This window comes from Dendrobates tinctorius, unplaced genomic scaffold (genome assembly GCF_039654945.1).
Source record: "Dendrobates tinctorius isolate UK_male_01 unplaced genomic scaffold, ASM3965494v1 ptg000017l, whole genome shotgun sequence".
Classification (NCBI taxonomy): Eukaryota; Metazoa; Chordata; class Amphibia; order Anura; family Dendrobatidae; genus Dendrobates; species Dendrobates tinctorius.
This window is the reverse complement of record NW_027361685.1, coordinates 4,863,323-4,881,659: the sequence shown is the minus strand read 5'-3', so window position 1 is coordinate 4,881,659 and position 18,337 is coordinate 4,863,323. Positions and strand designations below refer to the sequence as shown.

The 18,337-nt window shown below is 46.2% G+C and overlaps 1 protein-coding gene across 1 annotated transcript in view; it reads left to right on the top strand.

Moving 5' to 3' along the window:
• The window catches only part of LOC141082404 (uncharacterized), a 32,668-nt gene extending 16,709 nt beyond the window's left edge, over nt 1–15,959 (top strand). The window contains exon 6 of the mRNA XM_073566344.1: nt 14,885–15,959. Within this exon, the coding sequence (XP_073422445.1) occupies nt 14,885–15,906 (1,022 nt within the window). The 3' untranslated portion in view covers nt 15,907–15,959. The remainder of the gene's footprint in view (nt 1–14,884) is intronic.
• The last annotated feature ends 2,378 nt before the right edge of the window (nt 15,960–18,337 follow it).

Below are 18,337 nucleotides of genomic sequence, written 5' to 3'. Positions count from 1 at the left end.
ACAACGCCAGTTGGTGTTCAGAAGTGCCGTCTTCGCAGAGAAACACACACTAGCTCCTGTGTTAGTGGGGTTCAGTAATGCCAGCTGTTCCCCTGCTGTGTACTGTAGATGGCAAAGTCTAGTGCTGCCTCCACATGCCAACAACATCAGGCCTCAGCCTGCTCCATGCCTCATCCTGGGCTCCAACAACGCCAGTTGGTGTTCAGAAGTGCCGTCTTCGCAGAGAAACACACTCTAGCTCCTGTGTTAGTGGGGTTCAGTAATGCCAGCTGTTCACCTGCTGTGTAGACGCGAAAGTCTCCTGCTCCATCCACATGCCAACAACATCAGGCCTCAGCCTGCTCCATGCCTCATCCTGGGCTCCAACAACGCCAGTTGGTGTTCAGAAGTGCCATCCTCGCAGAGAAACACACACTTGCTCCTGTGTTAGTGGGGTTCAGTAATGCCAGCTGTTCCCCTGCTGTGTCGACGGCAAAGTCTCCTGCTCTATCCACATGCAAACTACTACAGATTTGTAACTGTGCTCTCTAGTTTTTCCCCTGGCCTCCAACCCCGCCAGTTCCTGCTCTGAAGTGGCGTCTGCACAATCCACACTAGTTCCTGAGTTACTGTGGCTCAGTCACGTCAGTTGATTCCCTGATGTGTGTCCGGCAAGGTCTCCTGCTCTGTCCACATTCCCATTACTAGTAGTGTGAATGAGGACTGAGCAGGAGACCTTGCCAGACACACATCAGGGGATCAACTGATGTGACTGAGCCACAGTTACACAGGAACAAGTGTGGATTGTGCAGACGCCACTTCAAAGCAGGAACTGGCGGGGTTGGAGGCCAGGGGAAATACTAGAGACAGTGGAGCCGGAGGCCATAGTGGAGCACGGTTACAATCAGCAGTAATCTACAACCTCTATAAAACCAGCTGCAAGTTGGCCTCCGCCTGCTGCATGCTTCATCCTGGGCTACAACACAGCCAGTTCTAGCCTGGAAGTGCCATCCACACAGATTGAAACACTCGCTCCAGTGTCTGTGGGGTTCAGTAACGCCAGCTGTTCGCCTGCTGTGTGGATGGCAAACTCTCCTGCTGCCTCCAAACTCACACTACATCGTATTTTCTCCTCGCCGCAAGTAGGCCTCAGCCTGCTCGGAGCATTGATCCTGGGCTACAACACAGCCAGTTGTAGCCTGGAAGTGCCATCCGCACAGATTGAAACACTCGCTTCGGTGTCTGTGGGGTTCAGTAACGCCAGCTGTTCCCCTGCTGTGTGGATGGCAAAGTCTCCTGCTGCCTACACAGTCACACTACTGATTTTTAACCGTGCTCCACTTAGGCCTCTGGCTCTACTGTCTCTAGTATTTCCCCTGGCCTCCAACCCCGCTAGTCGCTGCTCTGAAGTGGCGTCTGCACAATCCACTCTTGTTCCTGTGTTACTGTGGCTCAGGCACGTCAGTTGATCCACTGATGTGTGTCCGGCAATGTCTCCCGCTCTGTCCCCATTACCATTACTAGTAGTGGGAATGTGGACAGAGCAGGAGACCTTGCCGGACACACATCAGTGGATCAACTGACGTAAATGAGCCCCAGTCACACAGGAACAAGTGTGGATTGTGCACACGCCACTTCAGAGCAGCGACTGCCGGGGTTGGAGGCCAGGGGAAATACTAGAGACAGTAGAGCCAGAGGCCTAAGTGGAGCCCGGTTAAAATCAGTAGTTGTGTACAACCAATATAAAACTCGCTCCAAGTAGGCCTCAGCCTGCTGCATGATTGACCCCTGGGCTCCAACATCGCCAGTTGCAGCTCAGAAGTGTCTTTGGCACGGGTACTCCCTCCTGCCCAGCCTGGTTCCAGCCCGCCTGCTGTTTCCGGGTAGTGTCAACTGTCTGATGAACTCCCACTGCTGGTGAAGAGAGGTAGTGAAATTGATTGGGATGGGAAGAACCTGTCATCTGAACTGGCGGAGTGTGATTGGACATCTGGAATTTCTGAGTGGATATAAGGCAGCCGACGCCCTGCAGGGCTGCTGGTGATCCTTTCTGCTCTGAGCTCTTGCATCCAGCTTAGTTCCTGTCTACTAAAAGCTATGTTTTTTCCCTGCTATTATTCCATGAGATTTTGTCTGGTTTCCTTAGTGTTTGTATTCAGCCAGTCCTGGTTGGGACTGGCTGAATTCCATTTTTGTCTCTGATCAGTTGATCTCTTTGCTCTGTTTTCAGAATATACCTGAGTGCTTAGTGAGGGCCTTTTTCCCTATCAGACGGTTGGGACATTTTTGGTAGGGTTTTTTGCGGATTGCAGCCAGCATCTTTTCTGTCCTGTCCTATCTAGTTAGTTGGGCCCCATCGTTTGCTCAGCCTGTCTTTCTGTCTGTGTTTGTGTTTTCATCTGTTTTTCACCGACAATACATGTTGGGGGATGTCTATTGCTTTGGGGTCTGCTCTGGGGCAGTTTAGATTTCCCCTTTCCTTCTTTAGGCTTATGTATTTCTCCGGCTGTGACGAGGGGTCTAGGGCACCGTAGGAACCCCCCATGGCTTCTGTTAGTTGTGGTGTATAGGATCAGGGGTCTGCAATCCGATAGCTACCAACCTCTCCGGTTTTCTGGACTTAGCTTGTATTTTTGTTTTCTCCTCCTGAATCATAACAGTCAATGTCACTTTGCCACCGATACGTTGTCCTGTCGTGTTGCGGTCGGGTTAGCCGAGTCTATGGTGCCTGCAGTTTTGGTGCTTCCTATGTAGGACTGTGGGTTTCGGTAACTGCGGCCGGCTCACGGCCTTGTAACTTTGTTTTTTTCATGGGTACCTTCCGCTACCCATCCGGGTTCCAGCACCGTCAGCTGGTTCTCGGCAGTGCCTTTGGCCTAGGTGCCTCCTTCTTGGTATCCGAGTTTCAGCAACGTCTGCTGGTCCTTGGTAGTGCTTTTTAGCACAGGTACCTCCTGCTTAGAAACCGTGTTCCAGCACTGTCAGCTGGTCCACGGTTGTGCCATTGGCTCTTGTTCCTTCTGCTGCCACTCTGGGTTCCAGCACCGTCAGCTGGTTCTCGGTAGTGCCATAGAGTATTGTAGCTTCTGCTACCCATCCGGGTTCCAGCACCGTCAGCTGGTTCTCGGCAGTGTCTTTGGCACGGATACTCCCTCCTGCCCAGCCTGGTTCCAGCCCGCCTGCTGTTTCCGGGTAGTGTCAACGTCACTTTGCCACCGATACGTTGTCCTGTCGTGTTGCGGTCAGGTTAGCCGAGTCTATGGTGCCTGCAGTTTTGGTGCTTCCTATGTGGGCTGCGGGTTCTGGTAAAGGCTGGTTCCGTAGTGCCAATAGGACAAGCACCCCCTGTTGGACTGTGGTTTTCGGAAACTGCGTCCTGCTCGCGGCCTTGCAACTTTGTTGATCATGGGTACCTTCTGCTACCAATCCGGGTTCCAGCACCATCAGCTGGTTTTCGGCAGAGCCTTTGGTCTAGGTGCCTCCTTCTCGGTATCCGAGTTCCAGCAACGTCTGCTGGTCCTTGGTAGTGCTTTGGAGCACAGGTACCTCCTGCTTAGTAACCGTGTTCCAGCACCGTCAGCTGGTCCATGGTTGTCCCATTGGCTCTTGTTCCTTCTGCTGCCCCTCCGGGTTCCAGCACCGTCAGCTGGTCCACGGTTGTCCCATTGGCTCTTGTTCCTTCTGCTGCCCCTCTGGGTTCCAGCACCGTCAGCTGGTCCTCGCTAGTGTCATTTGCTCTTGCAGCTTCTGCTACCCATCCGGGTTCCAGCACCGTCAGCTGGTTCTCGGCAGTGCCTTTGGCCTAGGTGCCTCCTTCTTGGTATCCGAGTTCCAGCAACGTCTGCTGGTCCTTGGTAGTGCTTTGGAGCACAGGTACCTCCTGCTTAGTAACCGTGTTCCAGCACCGTCAGCTGGTCCATGGTTGTGCCATTGGCTCTTGTTCATTCTGCTGCCCCTCCGGGTTCCAGTACCGTCAGCTGGTTCTCGGCAGTGCCTTTCGCCTAGGTGCCTCCTTGGTATCCGAGTTCCAGCAACGTCTGCTGGTCCTTGGTAGTGCTTTGGAGCACAGGTACCTCCTGCTTAGTAACCGTGTTCCAGCACCGTCAGCTGGTCCATGGTTGTCCCATTGGCTCTTGTTCCTTCTGCTGCCCCTCCGGGTTCCAGCACCGTCAGCTGGTCCACGGTTGTCCCATTGGCTCTTGTTCCTTCTGCTGCCCCTCTGGGTTCCAGCACCGTCAGCTGGTCCTCGCTAGTGTCATTTGCTCTTGCAGCTTCTGCTACCCATCCGGGTTCCAGCACCGTCAGCTGGTTCTCGGCAGTGCCTTTGGCCTAGGTGCCTCCTTCTTGGTATCCGAGTTCCAGCAACGTCTGCTGGTCCTTGGTAGTGCTTTGGAGCACAGGTACCTCCTGCTTAGTAACCGTGTTCCAGCACCGTCAGCTGGTCCACGGTTGTGCCATTGGCTCTTGTTCATTCTGCTGCCCCTCCGGGTTCCAGTACCGTCAGCTGGTTCTCGGCAGTTCCTCAGCCTTCTTGTACCTTCTGCTACTTTTCCAAGTTCAAGCTTGTGGAAATGGTTTTTGATTCTCACTCTGGATCTCCCTGACAATGACCCTGAAGACGACGATCCTGAAGACTACACAGAAGAATACCTAAAGATGACCCTGAAGAAGATGACCAAGAGGACAAAGGACAGGAAGACAACCACCAAGATGCAGAACAACAAGAGACAGAAGACCAAGAAGCATAAAAACCAAAAGCAGAAGAACATTAAGCATAAGACTAAAAATCAGAGCAAATGATATTATCTAATTTATAAGCAGAAGACTAAACAGTGTATGGGGGTGAGTCCATTCCTCCTCGTGGTGCCCCTGGAAAAGGCCTGCTGCTGCAGGCCAAACTGAACGCGGACAAATCCTGTTGTAAATCTGTTGTCACAGGCTGAACGGAAGGTGTAATCTTCAAACTTTTATAGATAACAACTGCAGGAATGCCTGACACAAATAAGAATATGATGAAGAAGAATAGGAAGAAGTTGAATATGAAGAAGAATAATAGTTGAATAAGAAGAATATGAAGAATCTAAAATAAAAATTAAATAGGAAGAAGGTGAAGAAGAAGATGAATAAGGTGAAGAAGTTGATGAAAAAGATGCTGCTGAGGATGATGAAGGAGAAAGTGTGGGAGAAGTAAAAAAGAAGGTGAAGAGCATGGAAGTAGTGAAACATACATATCTGACAAAATATAAAAGAGGTTAACAGTAAATATCTTTGTAACTCCAAACGTCTTTAAGAAAATATTTTTAATTCCTGCTATTCCATTTGATTGGGCTAAAACTCTATGGCTTTAATGTCTCCTACACCTCCCACAATACATTCTACATTATTATTAGTTGTGTTTCTTCATGTAGAATTAACCAACAGGGAAAGAAAGGGTTTTTTTTAATTCCGATATTTCAGTTCCATTGACTTGAATGGGACTTCCGGGATCGGAATCGGCGATACCTGATACTTTTTTTAGATCGGCCGATCCATTCCGATCTGATATTTTTCAGTATCGGGTGGTATCGCTCAAAACTACTCATGACCAGGTCCAGTCTTTCTGGTCAAACTTTGCTTTTTTGAGCGACAACATTAAATGTGCAGTGAGGCCAAGTGTGAATTTCTGTGCAATAACTAATTTCCCTTTATCCCCACTTTTCATTTTGTGTTAAAACTACCGTAGTTTTAGGACTATAAGACGCTTGAGGAAAATGGGGGGGTGAGTCTTATAGTCTGGATGTACCGGCTCTGGATGTGGTGGGAAGTTGGGGAAACGGCAGATGGTCACAGGAGGCTGGAGCCGGGGGCTGCGGCTAACTCGTGTTCCCGCTGCTAAAGAGAAATGAATATTCACTGCATTCCATGCCCATGGGCTTGGAGGACAATGAATATTCATTTCTCTTTAATAATAGTGTCTTGATCTGATTACCCCCCCAAACCCGATCCTGGTATGCATGGCCCCATCCTTATAATTGGCCCACACCCCCATCCCCATCCTGGTATGCATGGCTGTTGTGAACACTTGTGACCTGGCTTCTGAGTTTGGGCTCCCTCTGGTGGTTGCTGCAGGTAATGGAGCTGGTCGGGTTGACAAAAGTCAATCACCTGAAGATGATGATTGGAGGTCAGGTGTTACAGACTGGGAAGATTTAAGTGAGCAACCTTCCCTCAATTGTTGCTGGTGATTTGGTTTCTTCCTGTGCATTTGGAAGTCTGCCTGCCCCCTGCTTGGTCCTGCATCGTTCAGATGAGTCATTTGTTTGCTGGAATCTTTTTGCATTTGATCCAGTTTTTGCCTTTCTCTGATTTCTGCTTTGCAGGTGTTAGTTCAGCCTTGTTCCCTGCGGGGACCTGTGCTGGACCCTGTTGTGAACTCATTTTCTGGTCTATCAGTTGTGAGTTCTCCTTCCGGGCTCCCTCTGGTGGTAACAGGAGGTAGTGAGGTTGATTTAATTAGTAGAGATCTGCCACCTCATGATGAGGATAACAATTGGATCTCTGGAATCTCAGACTGGATTTAAGTCAGCCGACGCCCTATTCCGGTGCTGGTGATTCCTTCTGGCTTTTCAGGTCTTGGTTTTCAGCTCTGTTCCAGTCATCTCAAGCTAAGTGTTTCTGCTAATGTTCACACTTGATTTTGTTTGTCTATTCAGTTTTTTGTGTGGTCAGCCAGCCCCGGCTGGGGCTGTGCTGAATTTCCACTCTTGTTTATCTGTATTTGCCAATTTGCTTTTTGTCCCTTATTAGATTGGCCTCTTTTTTGCTCTGTCTCAGAATATTTCAGAGTGCTGATTGTTGTGAGTTCATTTTTCCCTTCACCATTGAGGTCTGATGAACTCCCTCCTCTAGTGAAGGAAGGTAGTGAGACTGATTACCAAACACCTGGGCAGCTAGATGATGACTGGGTGGCTGGAATTGAGGACTGGATATAAGGCTGCCGACGCCCTTCTTCCTGGCTGGTGATTTTCCTGCTGGATTCTTGGAGACCAGTCTGATTCCTGCATCTCAAAGCTAAGTTTTTCTGCTCTGCTTTGTACTCTTCAGTTTTGTTTTTGTTTTGCCTTGTTTTTTGGGAGTTCTGCCATCCCCGGCCGGGGGTGAGCTGAATTCCATTTTTGTCTCTGATCTGTTGATATTTTGTTCTGTCTTCAGAATATACCTGAGTGCTGATATAGTCTTTTGAAGCCTAGCGACTTCAGGGCCTGTTTTTCCTATCAGTCGGTTGGCTCATTTTGATAGGGTTTTTGCGGATGGCAGACAGCAGCTTTCCTATCCTGTCCTATGTAGTTAGCTTGGGCCCCATCATTTGCTCAACCTATCTTTCTATCTGTGTTAGTGTTTTCATCTTGCTTCACCGTCATTATATGTTGGGGGCTGCCTATTGCTTTGGGGTCTGCTCTGGGGCAGTTTAGTTTTTCCCCTTTCTGTCTTTAGGCTATATAGTTCTCCGGCTGTGATCGAGGGGTCTAGGGCACCGTAGGAACCCCCCACGGCTACTGCTAGTTGTTGTGGATAGGTTCAGGGGTCTGCAATCCGATAGCTGCCAACCTCTCTGGTTTTTCTGGACTAAGCTGGTATTTTGTTTTTTTCCTCCTTTGGTGACTCATCATAACAGCTGATATAGTGGGAGAAGTCTAGTGTCTTCAGGGTTAATTTTGTTATCAGAAGTGTTGGACATTATTTTTGTAGGGTTTTTGGGCAGATTGCAGACAGTCTTTCCTTTCCTGTCCTTTCTAGTTAGTTTGGGCCCCATCGTTTGCTCAGCCTATTTTCCTGCCTGTGTTTGTGTTTTCATCTTGTTTCACGATCAATACATGTGTGGGGGCTGTCTATTCCTTTGGGGTCTGCTCTGGGGCAGTTAGTTTTCCCCTTTTCTTGCTTTAGGCTTATTTAGTCCTCCGGCTGTGACGAGGCATCTAGATTCATCGTAGGAACGCTCCACGGCTGCTGCTAGTTGTGTGGTTAGGGTCAGGGGTCTGCAATCTGCATAGTTACCAACTTCTTTGGTTTTCTGTGACTTAGCTTGTTTAGTTTTCCTCCTCGGTGACCTATTCATAACAGGACCTTGTTCCATATGCCACAGCTCATATCAGTGTGTTCAGTATTGCTAATCCCCTGCTATGTCAGTATCTTTTGTTTTGCTTCCAGTTCACACCAGAATTCTGATCTAGTGGGGGACAAGTCGTGTGGCTTCAGTATTTTTGCATATCATACGTGTTGGATTTTTCTTAGGGTTTTTGCGTGATTGCAGACAGTATCTTTCTTGTCCTGTTCTATCTAGACAGTTTGGGCCCCATCATTTGCTTACTCTATTTTCTACCTGTGTTTTGTGCCTCATCTTGTCTCATCAGCAATATATGTTCGGGGGCTATCTATTCCTTTGGGGTTCTACTCCGGGGCAGTTTAGCTTTCCCCTTTCTTGCTTTAGGCTTAGTTAATTCTTTGGCTGTGCCGAGGCATCTAGGGCCTCGTAGGTACGTCCCATGGCTAATTCTAGTTGTGTTGTCAGTTTAGGGGTCTGCAATCTTGCAATCTTCTTAGTTACCAACCTTTCTGGTTATCTGGTTGCCTAGCCTATTCCCCAGCTATCCTGCTCGGTTACCTAATCATAACACATGGCCCCATCAGAAAACATTAAAAATGCAAACCATTACACTTACCTACCCCGCGCTTCCTCACAGCGTCCTGCTTCGGTGCTAGCAACTGCTATATGCTTGTAAGCAGCACTTGGCAGGGACGTCATGCGCTGCTCACAAGCAGAGCACAGATGCCAGGACTGTGCACGCAAAGGGCAGTGAGTATTCATTGCTCTTCAGTAGCGCACAGTGTCAGCAACTAGCTTCCTGCTGCTACCGGTGGTCACATGTGCCGTTACTTAAGAGAAATGAATATTCATGAATACGCACTGTTCCCAGCGCTGCTTACAAGCACAACCGGAGCAAGAGGCTGCAAGGGAGCACCGGGTAGGTAAGTGTAATGGTTTGTTTTTTACTGTTTTCTGATAAGGCCATGCATACCAGGATAGGAATGGGGGTGGGGGCCACTTATAGGTATGGGACCATGCATACCAGGACAAGATGGGGCTGTAGGTTACCAGCAAGTGCGTTGGATGCAGTGACGAGCAGGGGGCAGAGCAAGTGTTAACGGGTGTCTTTTTATAACCAGAGAAAAAGATAACAATGCTTTCCCCATGCAGGGAGTTAATATATACAAGATGCACAGAAGTATTGCGCGGACAAGTATGTGGAAGTTCAGTATTATGCAGTGACAGCTTGACTTCACCTGTCAACAATGGTAACAACGAAAAAAGAATTGCTAACGACGGGAGAGGAAAAAACAGTAGAGTTCAACTTATCAGACTCTGTCATCCAAAGGGAGGTGGTTGAAAGATTCCACGATGGCGCCACAGATGGCGCGTCATGTTGAGGAAGCGGTCCTGGATGAACCGGAGGCACTCTCTCTTAGCGGTGAAGAAGAGTCCGGGACCTTTTGGTGGGCTGCTGTATGTCCAGGTACCGGTGGCTGTTGTTTAGGCGGATGAGGTGGAGGCTTCTGGTATCAAGGCCACAGCCGTGGATGTAAAGTCAAAGTCTCCGACGGGAGCCGTGAACTCTACACTGTCTGCTGTCAAGCGTTGCACAGTACGGTCAGCGCTTCCTGCCTGCGGTCACGTAGGGTCAGCGTCCAGCAGCGGTAAGCGGTCACTGGTGCTGTTGCTGGATGTTGGGGGTGCGCACTCAAGCGCAGTCTGTCGTCAGTAGTGTTACCTGCTGGGAGGGAGCAAACTTTCCTCTGCTGCACCTCCTGTCTTCCCACCAGAAACCCCAGGTTCCGGCACACCCCCTTTTTATATCAGACCCACCCTTTGCAGCAGAGGTCACAGGTCTGTCCCGGTCAGGTTCTCTGTCCCCCTGCCACACTAGTGGCAGTTCCAATGGTTACGGCCCACAGACACTGTTGCCTTTATTGTTCTGGTCCTTCCTCCTACAGGGCCATGCATACCAGGATAAGGATGGGGCCATGCATACCAGGATAGGGCTGATGGGACCATGCATACCAGGACAAGATAGGGGACCCTGCATACCAGGATAGGGATGGGACCATGTATACTAGGACAAGATGGGACCATATATACTAGGACGAGATGGGGGCCCTGCATACCAGGATGAGATGCGGGCCCTGCATACCAGGATGAGATGGGGCCCTGCATAGCAGGATAGGGATGATGGGGCCATGCATACCAGGATAGAGATGAGGTGGCATGCATACTAGGATTAGATGGGGGGCCCTGCATACCAGGATGGGGATGGAACCATGCACACCAGGATAGGGATGAGGGATACATGCATACGAGGATGGGGATGGGGCCAGTCATATCAGGATAGGGATGAGGGATCCATGCATGCCAGGATAGGGATAAGGTGGCCTTGCATACCAGGGTAGGGATGAGGGGGCCAAGTGTATCAGAATGGGGAGGAGGGGACCATATATACCAGGATAGGGGATATTAAGTACAGAATTGACCACATTTTTTGATTCAATTTGTTTTTCCTAATTTTCTCCTCTAAAACCTAGGTGCGTCTTATGGTGCAAAAAATACGGTAAGTGTGAATTTTCTGTACAATAACAGAGTTTCCCTTTAGCCTGAAATTTCAATTTCTTTTAAAACCAAGTAACTTCAAGGAGGATTGTGATAAACTGCAGGACAAACATTCCACCTGTGCCATGATGGATCTCTAAGCTGTGCGTGGCTGATGGCTGTAATATACATTTATTCCCGCCTGCAGGAGATGTGTTGGCTCCAGCCCTGGTGTCATAGATTTACTAAACGTCATGAATTCCATCATGTTTTCCATCCTAAGGAATTCAGATAACTACACAATCTCTCCTGAAATGGGGGCGCTAATACTTTCTCTACTCTTCTGGTCAGGACTCACAGTGGCTCCAATGGTCCACCATAAATGAGTGCAACTTGTACATATGTTGTTGTTGGGGATGTAACATAATTTTTTATTCTGCGTCTTTTTTTAACCTGTTCATTCTGTATGATAGTTTGATTGTGGTGGGATCGGCCTTCCTGCCTAATGTGAGTCTGTATCTCCCTGATAGTCTTGAAAAAAATCTCTCCATTGCTGCTTTCAAATGCCTAAGATCTAAATTTAACGGGAACCTGTCAGCAGGATTGTGCTCAGTAACCTACAGACACTGTCAGGTCAGCGCCGTTATACTCATTACAATGATACCTGGTGATGAAATCCGTCTTGTGGTTGTTGTTTAATCTGTATTTGTAGTTTTCAGTTAATGAGATTCTCGTGCTCTGGGGCGGGGCTGTGGGCGGGGCTTTATGTGGTGCTCTGATTCCATATTCATCTGTATTGGCTTATGACAGGTCGCTGATCCCTCACTGACCTGCCCCCCATTATTACATAATGCATATAATAGTGTTGATATTATTCTTGACAATGCCTATAATATTGTGGCTATTGTGAGGCTTAGAAAATAAAAATTTACAAATGACACTGGCGGCACCTGTCCAGTAGCATCTATCTCTTACTTATAGATGGTACTGTGCAGGCGCCATTTTTCTGGATGTAATTTTTTATGTAAAATAGGGGGCAGGTCACTGAAGGAATTAGTGTCATAAGCCAATACAGATGAATATGTACGCAGAGCACCACATAAAGCCCCGCCCACAGCCCCGCCCCAGAGCCACTCCCACAACCCCACCCTGAAGCACGAGAATCTCATTAACTGAAAACTACAAATATAGATTCAACAGTAACCAGCCCGCACTGCCCAGAAAAGACACATCTATTAGATGCGCCAATTCCGACGCTTCTCCTGGGTCTTCCCACTTGTTCTGTAACGGTGGCAAGTGGGGTTCATATTTGTATATTTGTGTGGTTGATGTCACCCTTTTATTGTCAGGTGACATCAAGCCCACGGCTTAGTAATGGAAAGGTGTCTATCCATTACGAACCCCATAGTTACATGGTAAATAAAGACACAGCCAGAATAAAGTCTTTTATTAGAAATAAAACAAAACAGTTTTCCTTTTTCAGAAATAACAAACACAGTTATACTCACCAACACCTAAGTGGGAAGAGTCGGGCAAAGCGCCAGAATTGGCGCATCTAATAGATGCCTTTTCTGGGCAGCTGCGGGCTGCTATTTTTAGGCTGGGGGGGTCAATATCCATGGCCCCTTACAAGCCTGAGAATACCAGCCCCCCAGTTGTCAGCTTTAGCAAGGCTGGTTGTCAAAAATGGAGGGGAACTCCACGCTGTTTTTTAAATTATTTATTTAAATAATTAAAAAAACAGTGTGAGGACCCGTCTATTCTTGATAACCAGCCTTGCTGAAGTTGACAGCTGAGGATTGCAGCCCCCAGTTGTGAGTTTTGCCAGAGAGGTTATAGAAAATACAGGGGAACCCACACCGTTTTTTTCATTCATTTATTTAGTTATAGCGCAGGCGGCAGGTGAAGAATACTCCCATCATCCGCTCCTGATGTCACTGTACTTAGCAGCAGCAGGTGTAGGTTGATGGGAGTAATAGTCCCAAAAGCCCGCACCTACTATCATCATTCTCACTTTAATATAACTCTCATCATTCTCCCCGCCGGCAGAGCAGAGGAAAATGATGAGAGCGTCTTCAGCACCCACCACCGGGGAACAGCGCTTACTGTACCGCTTCTTCCCTGCCGGCCATCCATGTGGTACTGATGCTGTACACGGGTGGCACACGGTTGTCACACATGTGCCACAAGTATTACACACATGGACATCTCTGGTACCATTTTTTACGGTACCGGAAATATCAGGACGTGTGAAATCGGCCTTATACACAGTTCTCTTTAAATGCCTAATATTTCTTCTTGAAACTCATCTGACAGAAAATATTATTGGCGCTTACGATAGTATAGATTGTGAAATCTCCGTGACCCATACGCTAATTATCCCAGAGAGGTTTCACCACTAGCTGCTCATTTATTACTGATGGAGACTGTGGAGTTTGATCATTTCAGTAGTTCCTAGTCAGGCCCCATTATTAATATCTGACGTGTGTCACTTTATGTGGTGGTAAGTTTGGAATTCTTCACAAAGGATAATAGAAAACAAATGGATCTTACAAATTATTTTCCAGCTTCGCACTATCCCTACACACGGTTGTACTCTACTGTCTGGGCACATGGCAGTGTTCAGAAGGGAAGGAGCGCCATTTAGCTATTTGAATGCAGATCTTGCTGGAATAGTTTGCAGACACAATGTATTGGGAGCACTGTTCGTGGTCACCTGGCAGCTCAAAAGATGTCCACCATGAACATGCTTGGCTCTACTCTGCTTTCCATATCCCAAGGATTGCCTTGCTCATCGCCCTTTAACACCATTACATGGATCTGGACTTACACTGGGACCCCTAGGCTTGGACCATGGTGTTACCTGCTATTCTGTGGTGTTAGATGGCAAGAAGAATAGTCAGGTAGCTGGGTCAGAACCAGAAGGACAGAATACAGAATCAGAAGACACAAGAGTAGTCAGTAAACGGGCCACGGTCACAGCAGGAAACAAATACACAAGCCGCAAGCTGAGCACAGAGGACTGAACCAGAGGAGAACAGCGCTGTATCTGGCAGATTCCGGCCATGTGCTTTGCGCTTTAGTAGGGTGTGGTACTTTCCAATTGGCTGGAGTAGGGAGCAGATTACTCCAGCTGGACAGCAGGAACAGATCCCAGATGAGATTGGACACACCATATGCAGAAGCCCTAATATAACTAAATGACAGAAAACCAGAATAGTCGAAATCCCCATAAAGTGATTCCATTTTATAAATTAATTCACTGAGGGTAATAATCCTTAGGAGGAGTGAATATTGTGACTCCACAGCCACTTTCTGGAAGTTAACACACAGTGGATGTTGGAGAGTGAAAATTACACATTTGCCATTTTATTACCCAGCACATAGTGCCCAGATTGTGCTCCAGGAGACACCGCAAATTAAGTGGATTCTTCTCACTATAATATTGCTAAATACAGGGATCCTAAATGTTGTTTGCGCACACTGCAAGACTCCGAAGTGAGAGCGGATTTTGCTGGATTGGTTTATAGAAACCTTGTCGCTTTTCAGCAGCCTTTGAGCCACTAATAGTGTGGGAACCTCTGTTTTTCCATTGACAGATGATGGACCTGAGTGAGGACTTGTTTTTTGTGAGATGAGAATTGGTATTATTTTCGCCTACATAACATTGATTGGTTTCTTTTAATTCGATATTTGGGAGGCAGAATGAACAAACAGTTGAACACCGCACACTACTGGTTCATCCAACAAGGTTTTCTGTTAAGGCCCTTTTACATTTAGCGATGCACCAGCGACCCGGTCAGGATCGCTGGTGCATCGCTAGTGAGCTGTCACACAGGCAGACCTCACAGCGATGCAGCAGCGACGCAGTGCACGATACTCACCTTTCAGACACAGCGATCCTGACATCCTCCCGCCCGCCTCCACGCGTCGCTCGTCGTCACAGCAGGAAGCCCCAGCAGGAAGCTGACGACGAGAAATGGAGCCGCCCGATCTCGCGCGATCAGCGATGGACAGCGGGGGAGCCGGTCGGAGGTAAGTATCACACATAGCGATATCGCTAGCGATATCACTATAACGTCACAAAATCAGTGACGCTATAGCAATATTGTTAGCGATATCGCTGTGTAAAACCCCCTTTAGACTGTGAACTGTCATTGTCTTGGTAAATAATTAAAGCTTTTACATAAACTGTCCATAAAAATGGCAAGCTAAGTAGAAATGTTCAAAATTATAAAACTCAAGGATATTTTATTAATAAATAATAATTGTATTTTATCTTGGCAGATGACTGTACCAGGAGATCAGAGGGACAGCTGACATCTTCAACTTTTAAATCTGATGATCTTGAGATCCTACAAGATACAACTGAAGTGATTGCTATTACTCCAGATATATCATCATCTATTCACAGCAAAGATCTGTCATCTGGTCCTATGAAACAGGTCCCATCTTCAGATTCATTACTGACTACTAAGAAAAATCAAAGTCACAAAAGAGGCATTAAAAAACAAACTGCTCCTAAAGCAAAGAAGCGTTTTTCATGTTCAGAATGTGGGAAATGTTTTAACAAGAAATCACATTTTGTTACACACCAAAGAACTCACACAGGGGAGAAGCCTTTTTCCTGTTCAGAATGTGGGAAATGTTTTAGGAATAAATCAGATTGTGTTAAGCACCAGAGAATCCACACAGGAGAGAAGTCTTTTTCCTGTTCAGAATGTGGGAAATGTTTTAATCATAAATCAGTTCTTGATAGACACCAGAGAACCCACACAGGTGAGAAGCCATTTTCCTGTTCAGAATGTGGGAAATGTTTTAACAATAAATACGATTGTATTGATCACCATAGAATTCACACAGGTGAGAAGCCATTTTCCTGTTCAGAATGTGGGAAATGTTTTAACAATAAATACGATTGTATTAATCACCATAGAATTCACACAGGGGAGAAGCCTTTTTCCTGTTCAGAATGTGGGAAATGTTTTAACAATAAATCAGATTGTGTTAAGCACCAGAGAATCCACACAGGAGAGAAGCCTTTTTCCTGTTCAGAATGTGGGAAATGTTTTAACAATAAATCAGATTGTGTTAAGCACCAGAGAACTCACACAGGGGAGAAGCCTTTTTCATGTTCAAAATGTGGGAAATGTTTTAGCAGAAAATCATATTGTGATAAGCACCAGAGAACTCACACAGGGGAGAAGACTTCTTCCTCTTCAGAATGTGGGAAATATTTTAACCAGAAAGCGCTTCTTGATCGCCATCAGATCAGTCACACAGAAGAGAAGCCATTTTCATTTTCATAATGTGGGAAATATTTTACTTGGAAATCAACTGTTAATAAACATCAGAGATGTCACATAGGGGAGAAGACTTTTTTATGTTCATAATGTTGGAATAGTTTTAACCAAAATTGAATCTTCTTAAATGGGTTGTCTCTTGTCATTCCTCATGTTTGCTAACAAAAGGATAAAACTAAACTTTATTAATTCCAAATATAAAACTATATCCATAATTCACCCCCTGAAGGTTAGTCAGAAAGTGAGTAATAGAAAAAACATATACCCCACGTCTCAGTATATAGGGTGAGGTGACGTATACACACTCTCCAAGCCTCTCATTTCTACGGGTTTCATCGTCCTCACCAAAGACGACTCATCAGTAGAATATTTAATATTGATCTATACTCAAGCGAGACTAAACGAAAAAAAAACAACCTAAAATCATGTATCATGTTATTCAAAACAATTGGAAAACTAGCCCCATATTGGCAGATACCAGACCTCAAACTATATACTTTGGAAGTTTATAAGCCCCTCCAGTGTCAGGAATAGATAGTATGATTTTGAATTTACCTAATGACTGCAATGAAACAATTTAATAATTTAAAGGGGTGTGAATACTTTCCATACCCGCTGTATCAGTAAAAATAACTCATCTTTATTAGGTAAAGTATAAAAGAATTGCACCATTTTCCGATACCCGTTGTGTCTCCATTTTTCATGATGTCGGATTGGGTGAAGGCTTATTTTTTGTGTGCCGAGCTGACATTTTTAATTGGATACCATTTTGGTGCAGATACGATCTTTTGGTCATCCTTTATTGCTTTTTAATGTTGCGGCGATGAAAAAAAAGTAATTGTGGCGTTTTGACATTTTTTCTCTTTACGACATTTAGCGATCAGGTTAATTCTCATTTATGATTATGTACAAAAGAGAAAAAAGTGATGGCACTCACCGTTCTGTCATGAAAATTCTTTATTGATTAAAAGGCATTGGCACAGGAGGAACGTACAGAGAGGACCGTTGACGCGCAAGTGCATGAAACGGCCACCGTCCACTCTCTGCACGTTCCTCCTGTGCCAATGCCTTTTAATCAATAAAGAATTTTCATGACAGAACGGTGAGTGCCATCAGATTACATGTTTGCTTCTCTGGATTGAGCACCCGTTCGGATGGTAGTTTGGCGGTCGGTCCAGGTGTGTGATTTTGGACTTGAATAGCAGTCATGAAACTGCTTAGAGGTTAAGGAGCAGTGCCAAATCTTCTGTCTTTCTATGTATTTAATTCTCTTTTATATTGATAGATCAGGCGATTGTGAACGCGGCTATAACAAATACGTGTGTGTTTGATTTTTTTATTGTTTTATTTTGAAAGGGAGGTGATTTGAACTTTTATTTTTTTTTAAATATTTTTTAGGGTTGGAATTAGGGATAGGGTTGGAATTAGGGTTACGGATAGGGTTAGGGGGGTGTTGGGGTTAGGGTTATGGTTAGGGTTGGGATTAGGGTTAGGGATGTGTTGGGGTTAGGGTTGTGGTTAGGGGTGTGTTGGGGTTAGGGTTGGAGTTAGAATTGAGGGGTTTCCACTGTTTAGGCACATCAGGGGGTCTCTAATCGCGACATGGTGCAACCATTGATACCAGACAATTTTGCGTTCAAAAAGTCAAACGGTGCTCCCTCCTTTCCAAGCCCCGACGTGTGCCCAAACAGTGGTTTACCCCAACATATGTGGTACCAGCGTACTCAGGACAAAGTGGACAACAACTTTTGGGGTCCAGTTTCTCCTGGTACCCTTGTGAAAATAAAAAATTGTGCACTAAAAAATAATTTTTTGAGTTAAAAAAAATATTTTTTATTTTCACGGCACTGCTTTATAAACTCTTGTGAAGCACTTGGAGGTTCAAAGTGCTCACCACTATCTAGATAAGTTCCTTGGGGGGTCTAGTTTCCAAAATGGGGTCACTTGTGGGGGGTTTCCACAGTTTAGGCACACCAGTGGCTCTGCAAATGTAACATGATGCCCTCAGACCATTCCATTAAAGTCAGCATTTCATAATGCCACTACTTCCCTTCCGAGCCACGACGTGTGCCCAAACAGTGGTCCCCAGCCACATATGGGGTATCAGCGTACTCAGGACAAACTGGACAACAACTTTTGGCGTCCAATTTATCCTGTTACCCTTGTGGAAAAAAAATTGCTGGCTAAAAATCATTTTTTTTAGCAAAAAAAATGATTTTTTGTTTTCACGGCTCTGCATTATAAACTTCTGTGAAGCACTTGGGGGTTCATAGTGCTCACCACACATCTAGATAAGTTCCTTGGGGGGTCTAGTTTCCAAAATGGGGTTATTTGTGGGGGAGCTCCAATGTTTAGGCACACAGGGGCTCTCCAAAGACGACATGGTGTCCGCTAACGATTAGAGGTAATTTTAATTTCAGAAAGTCAAATGGCGCTC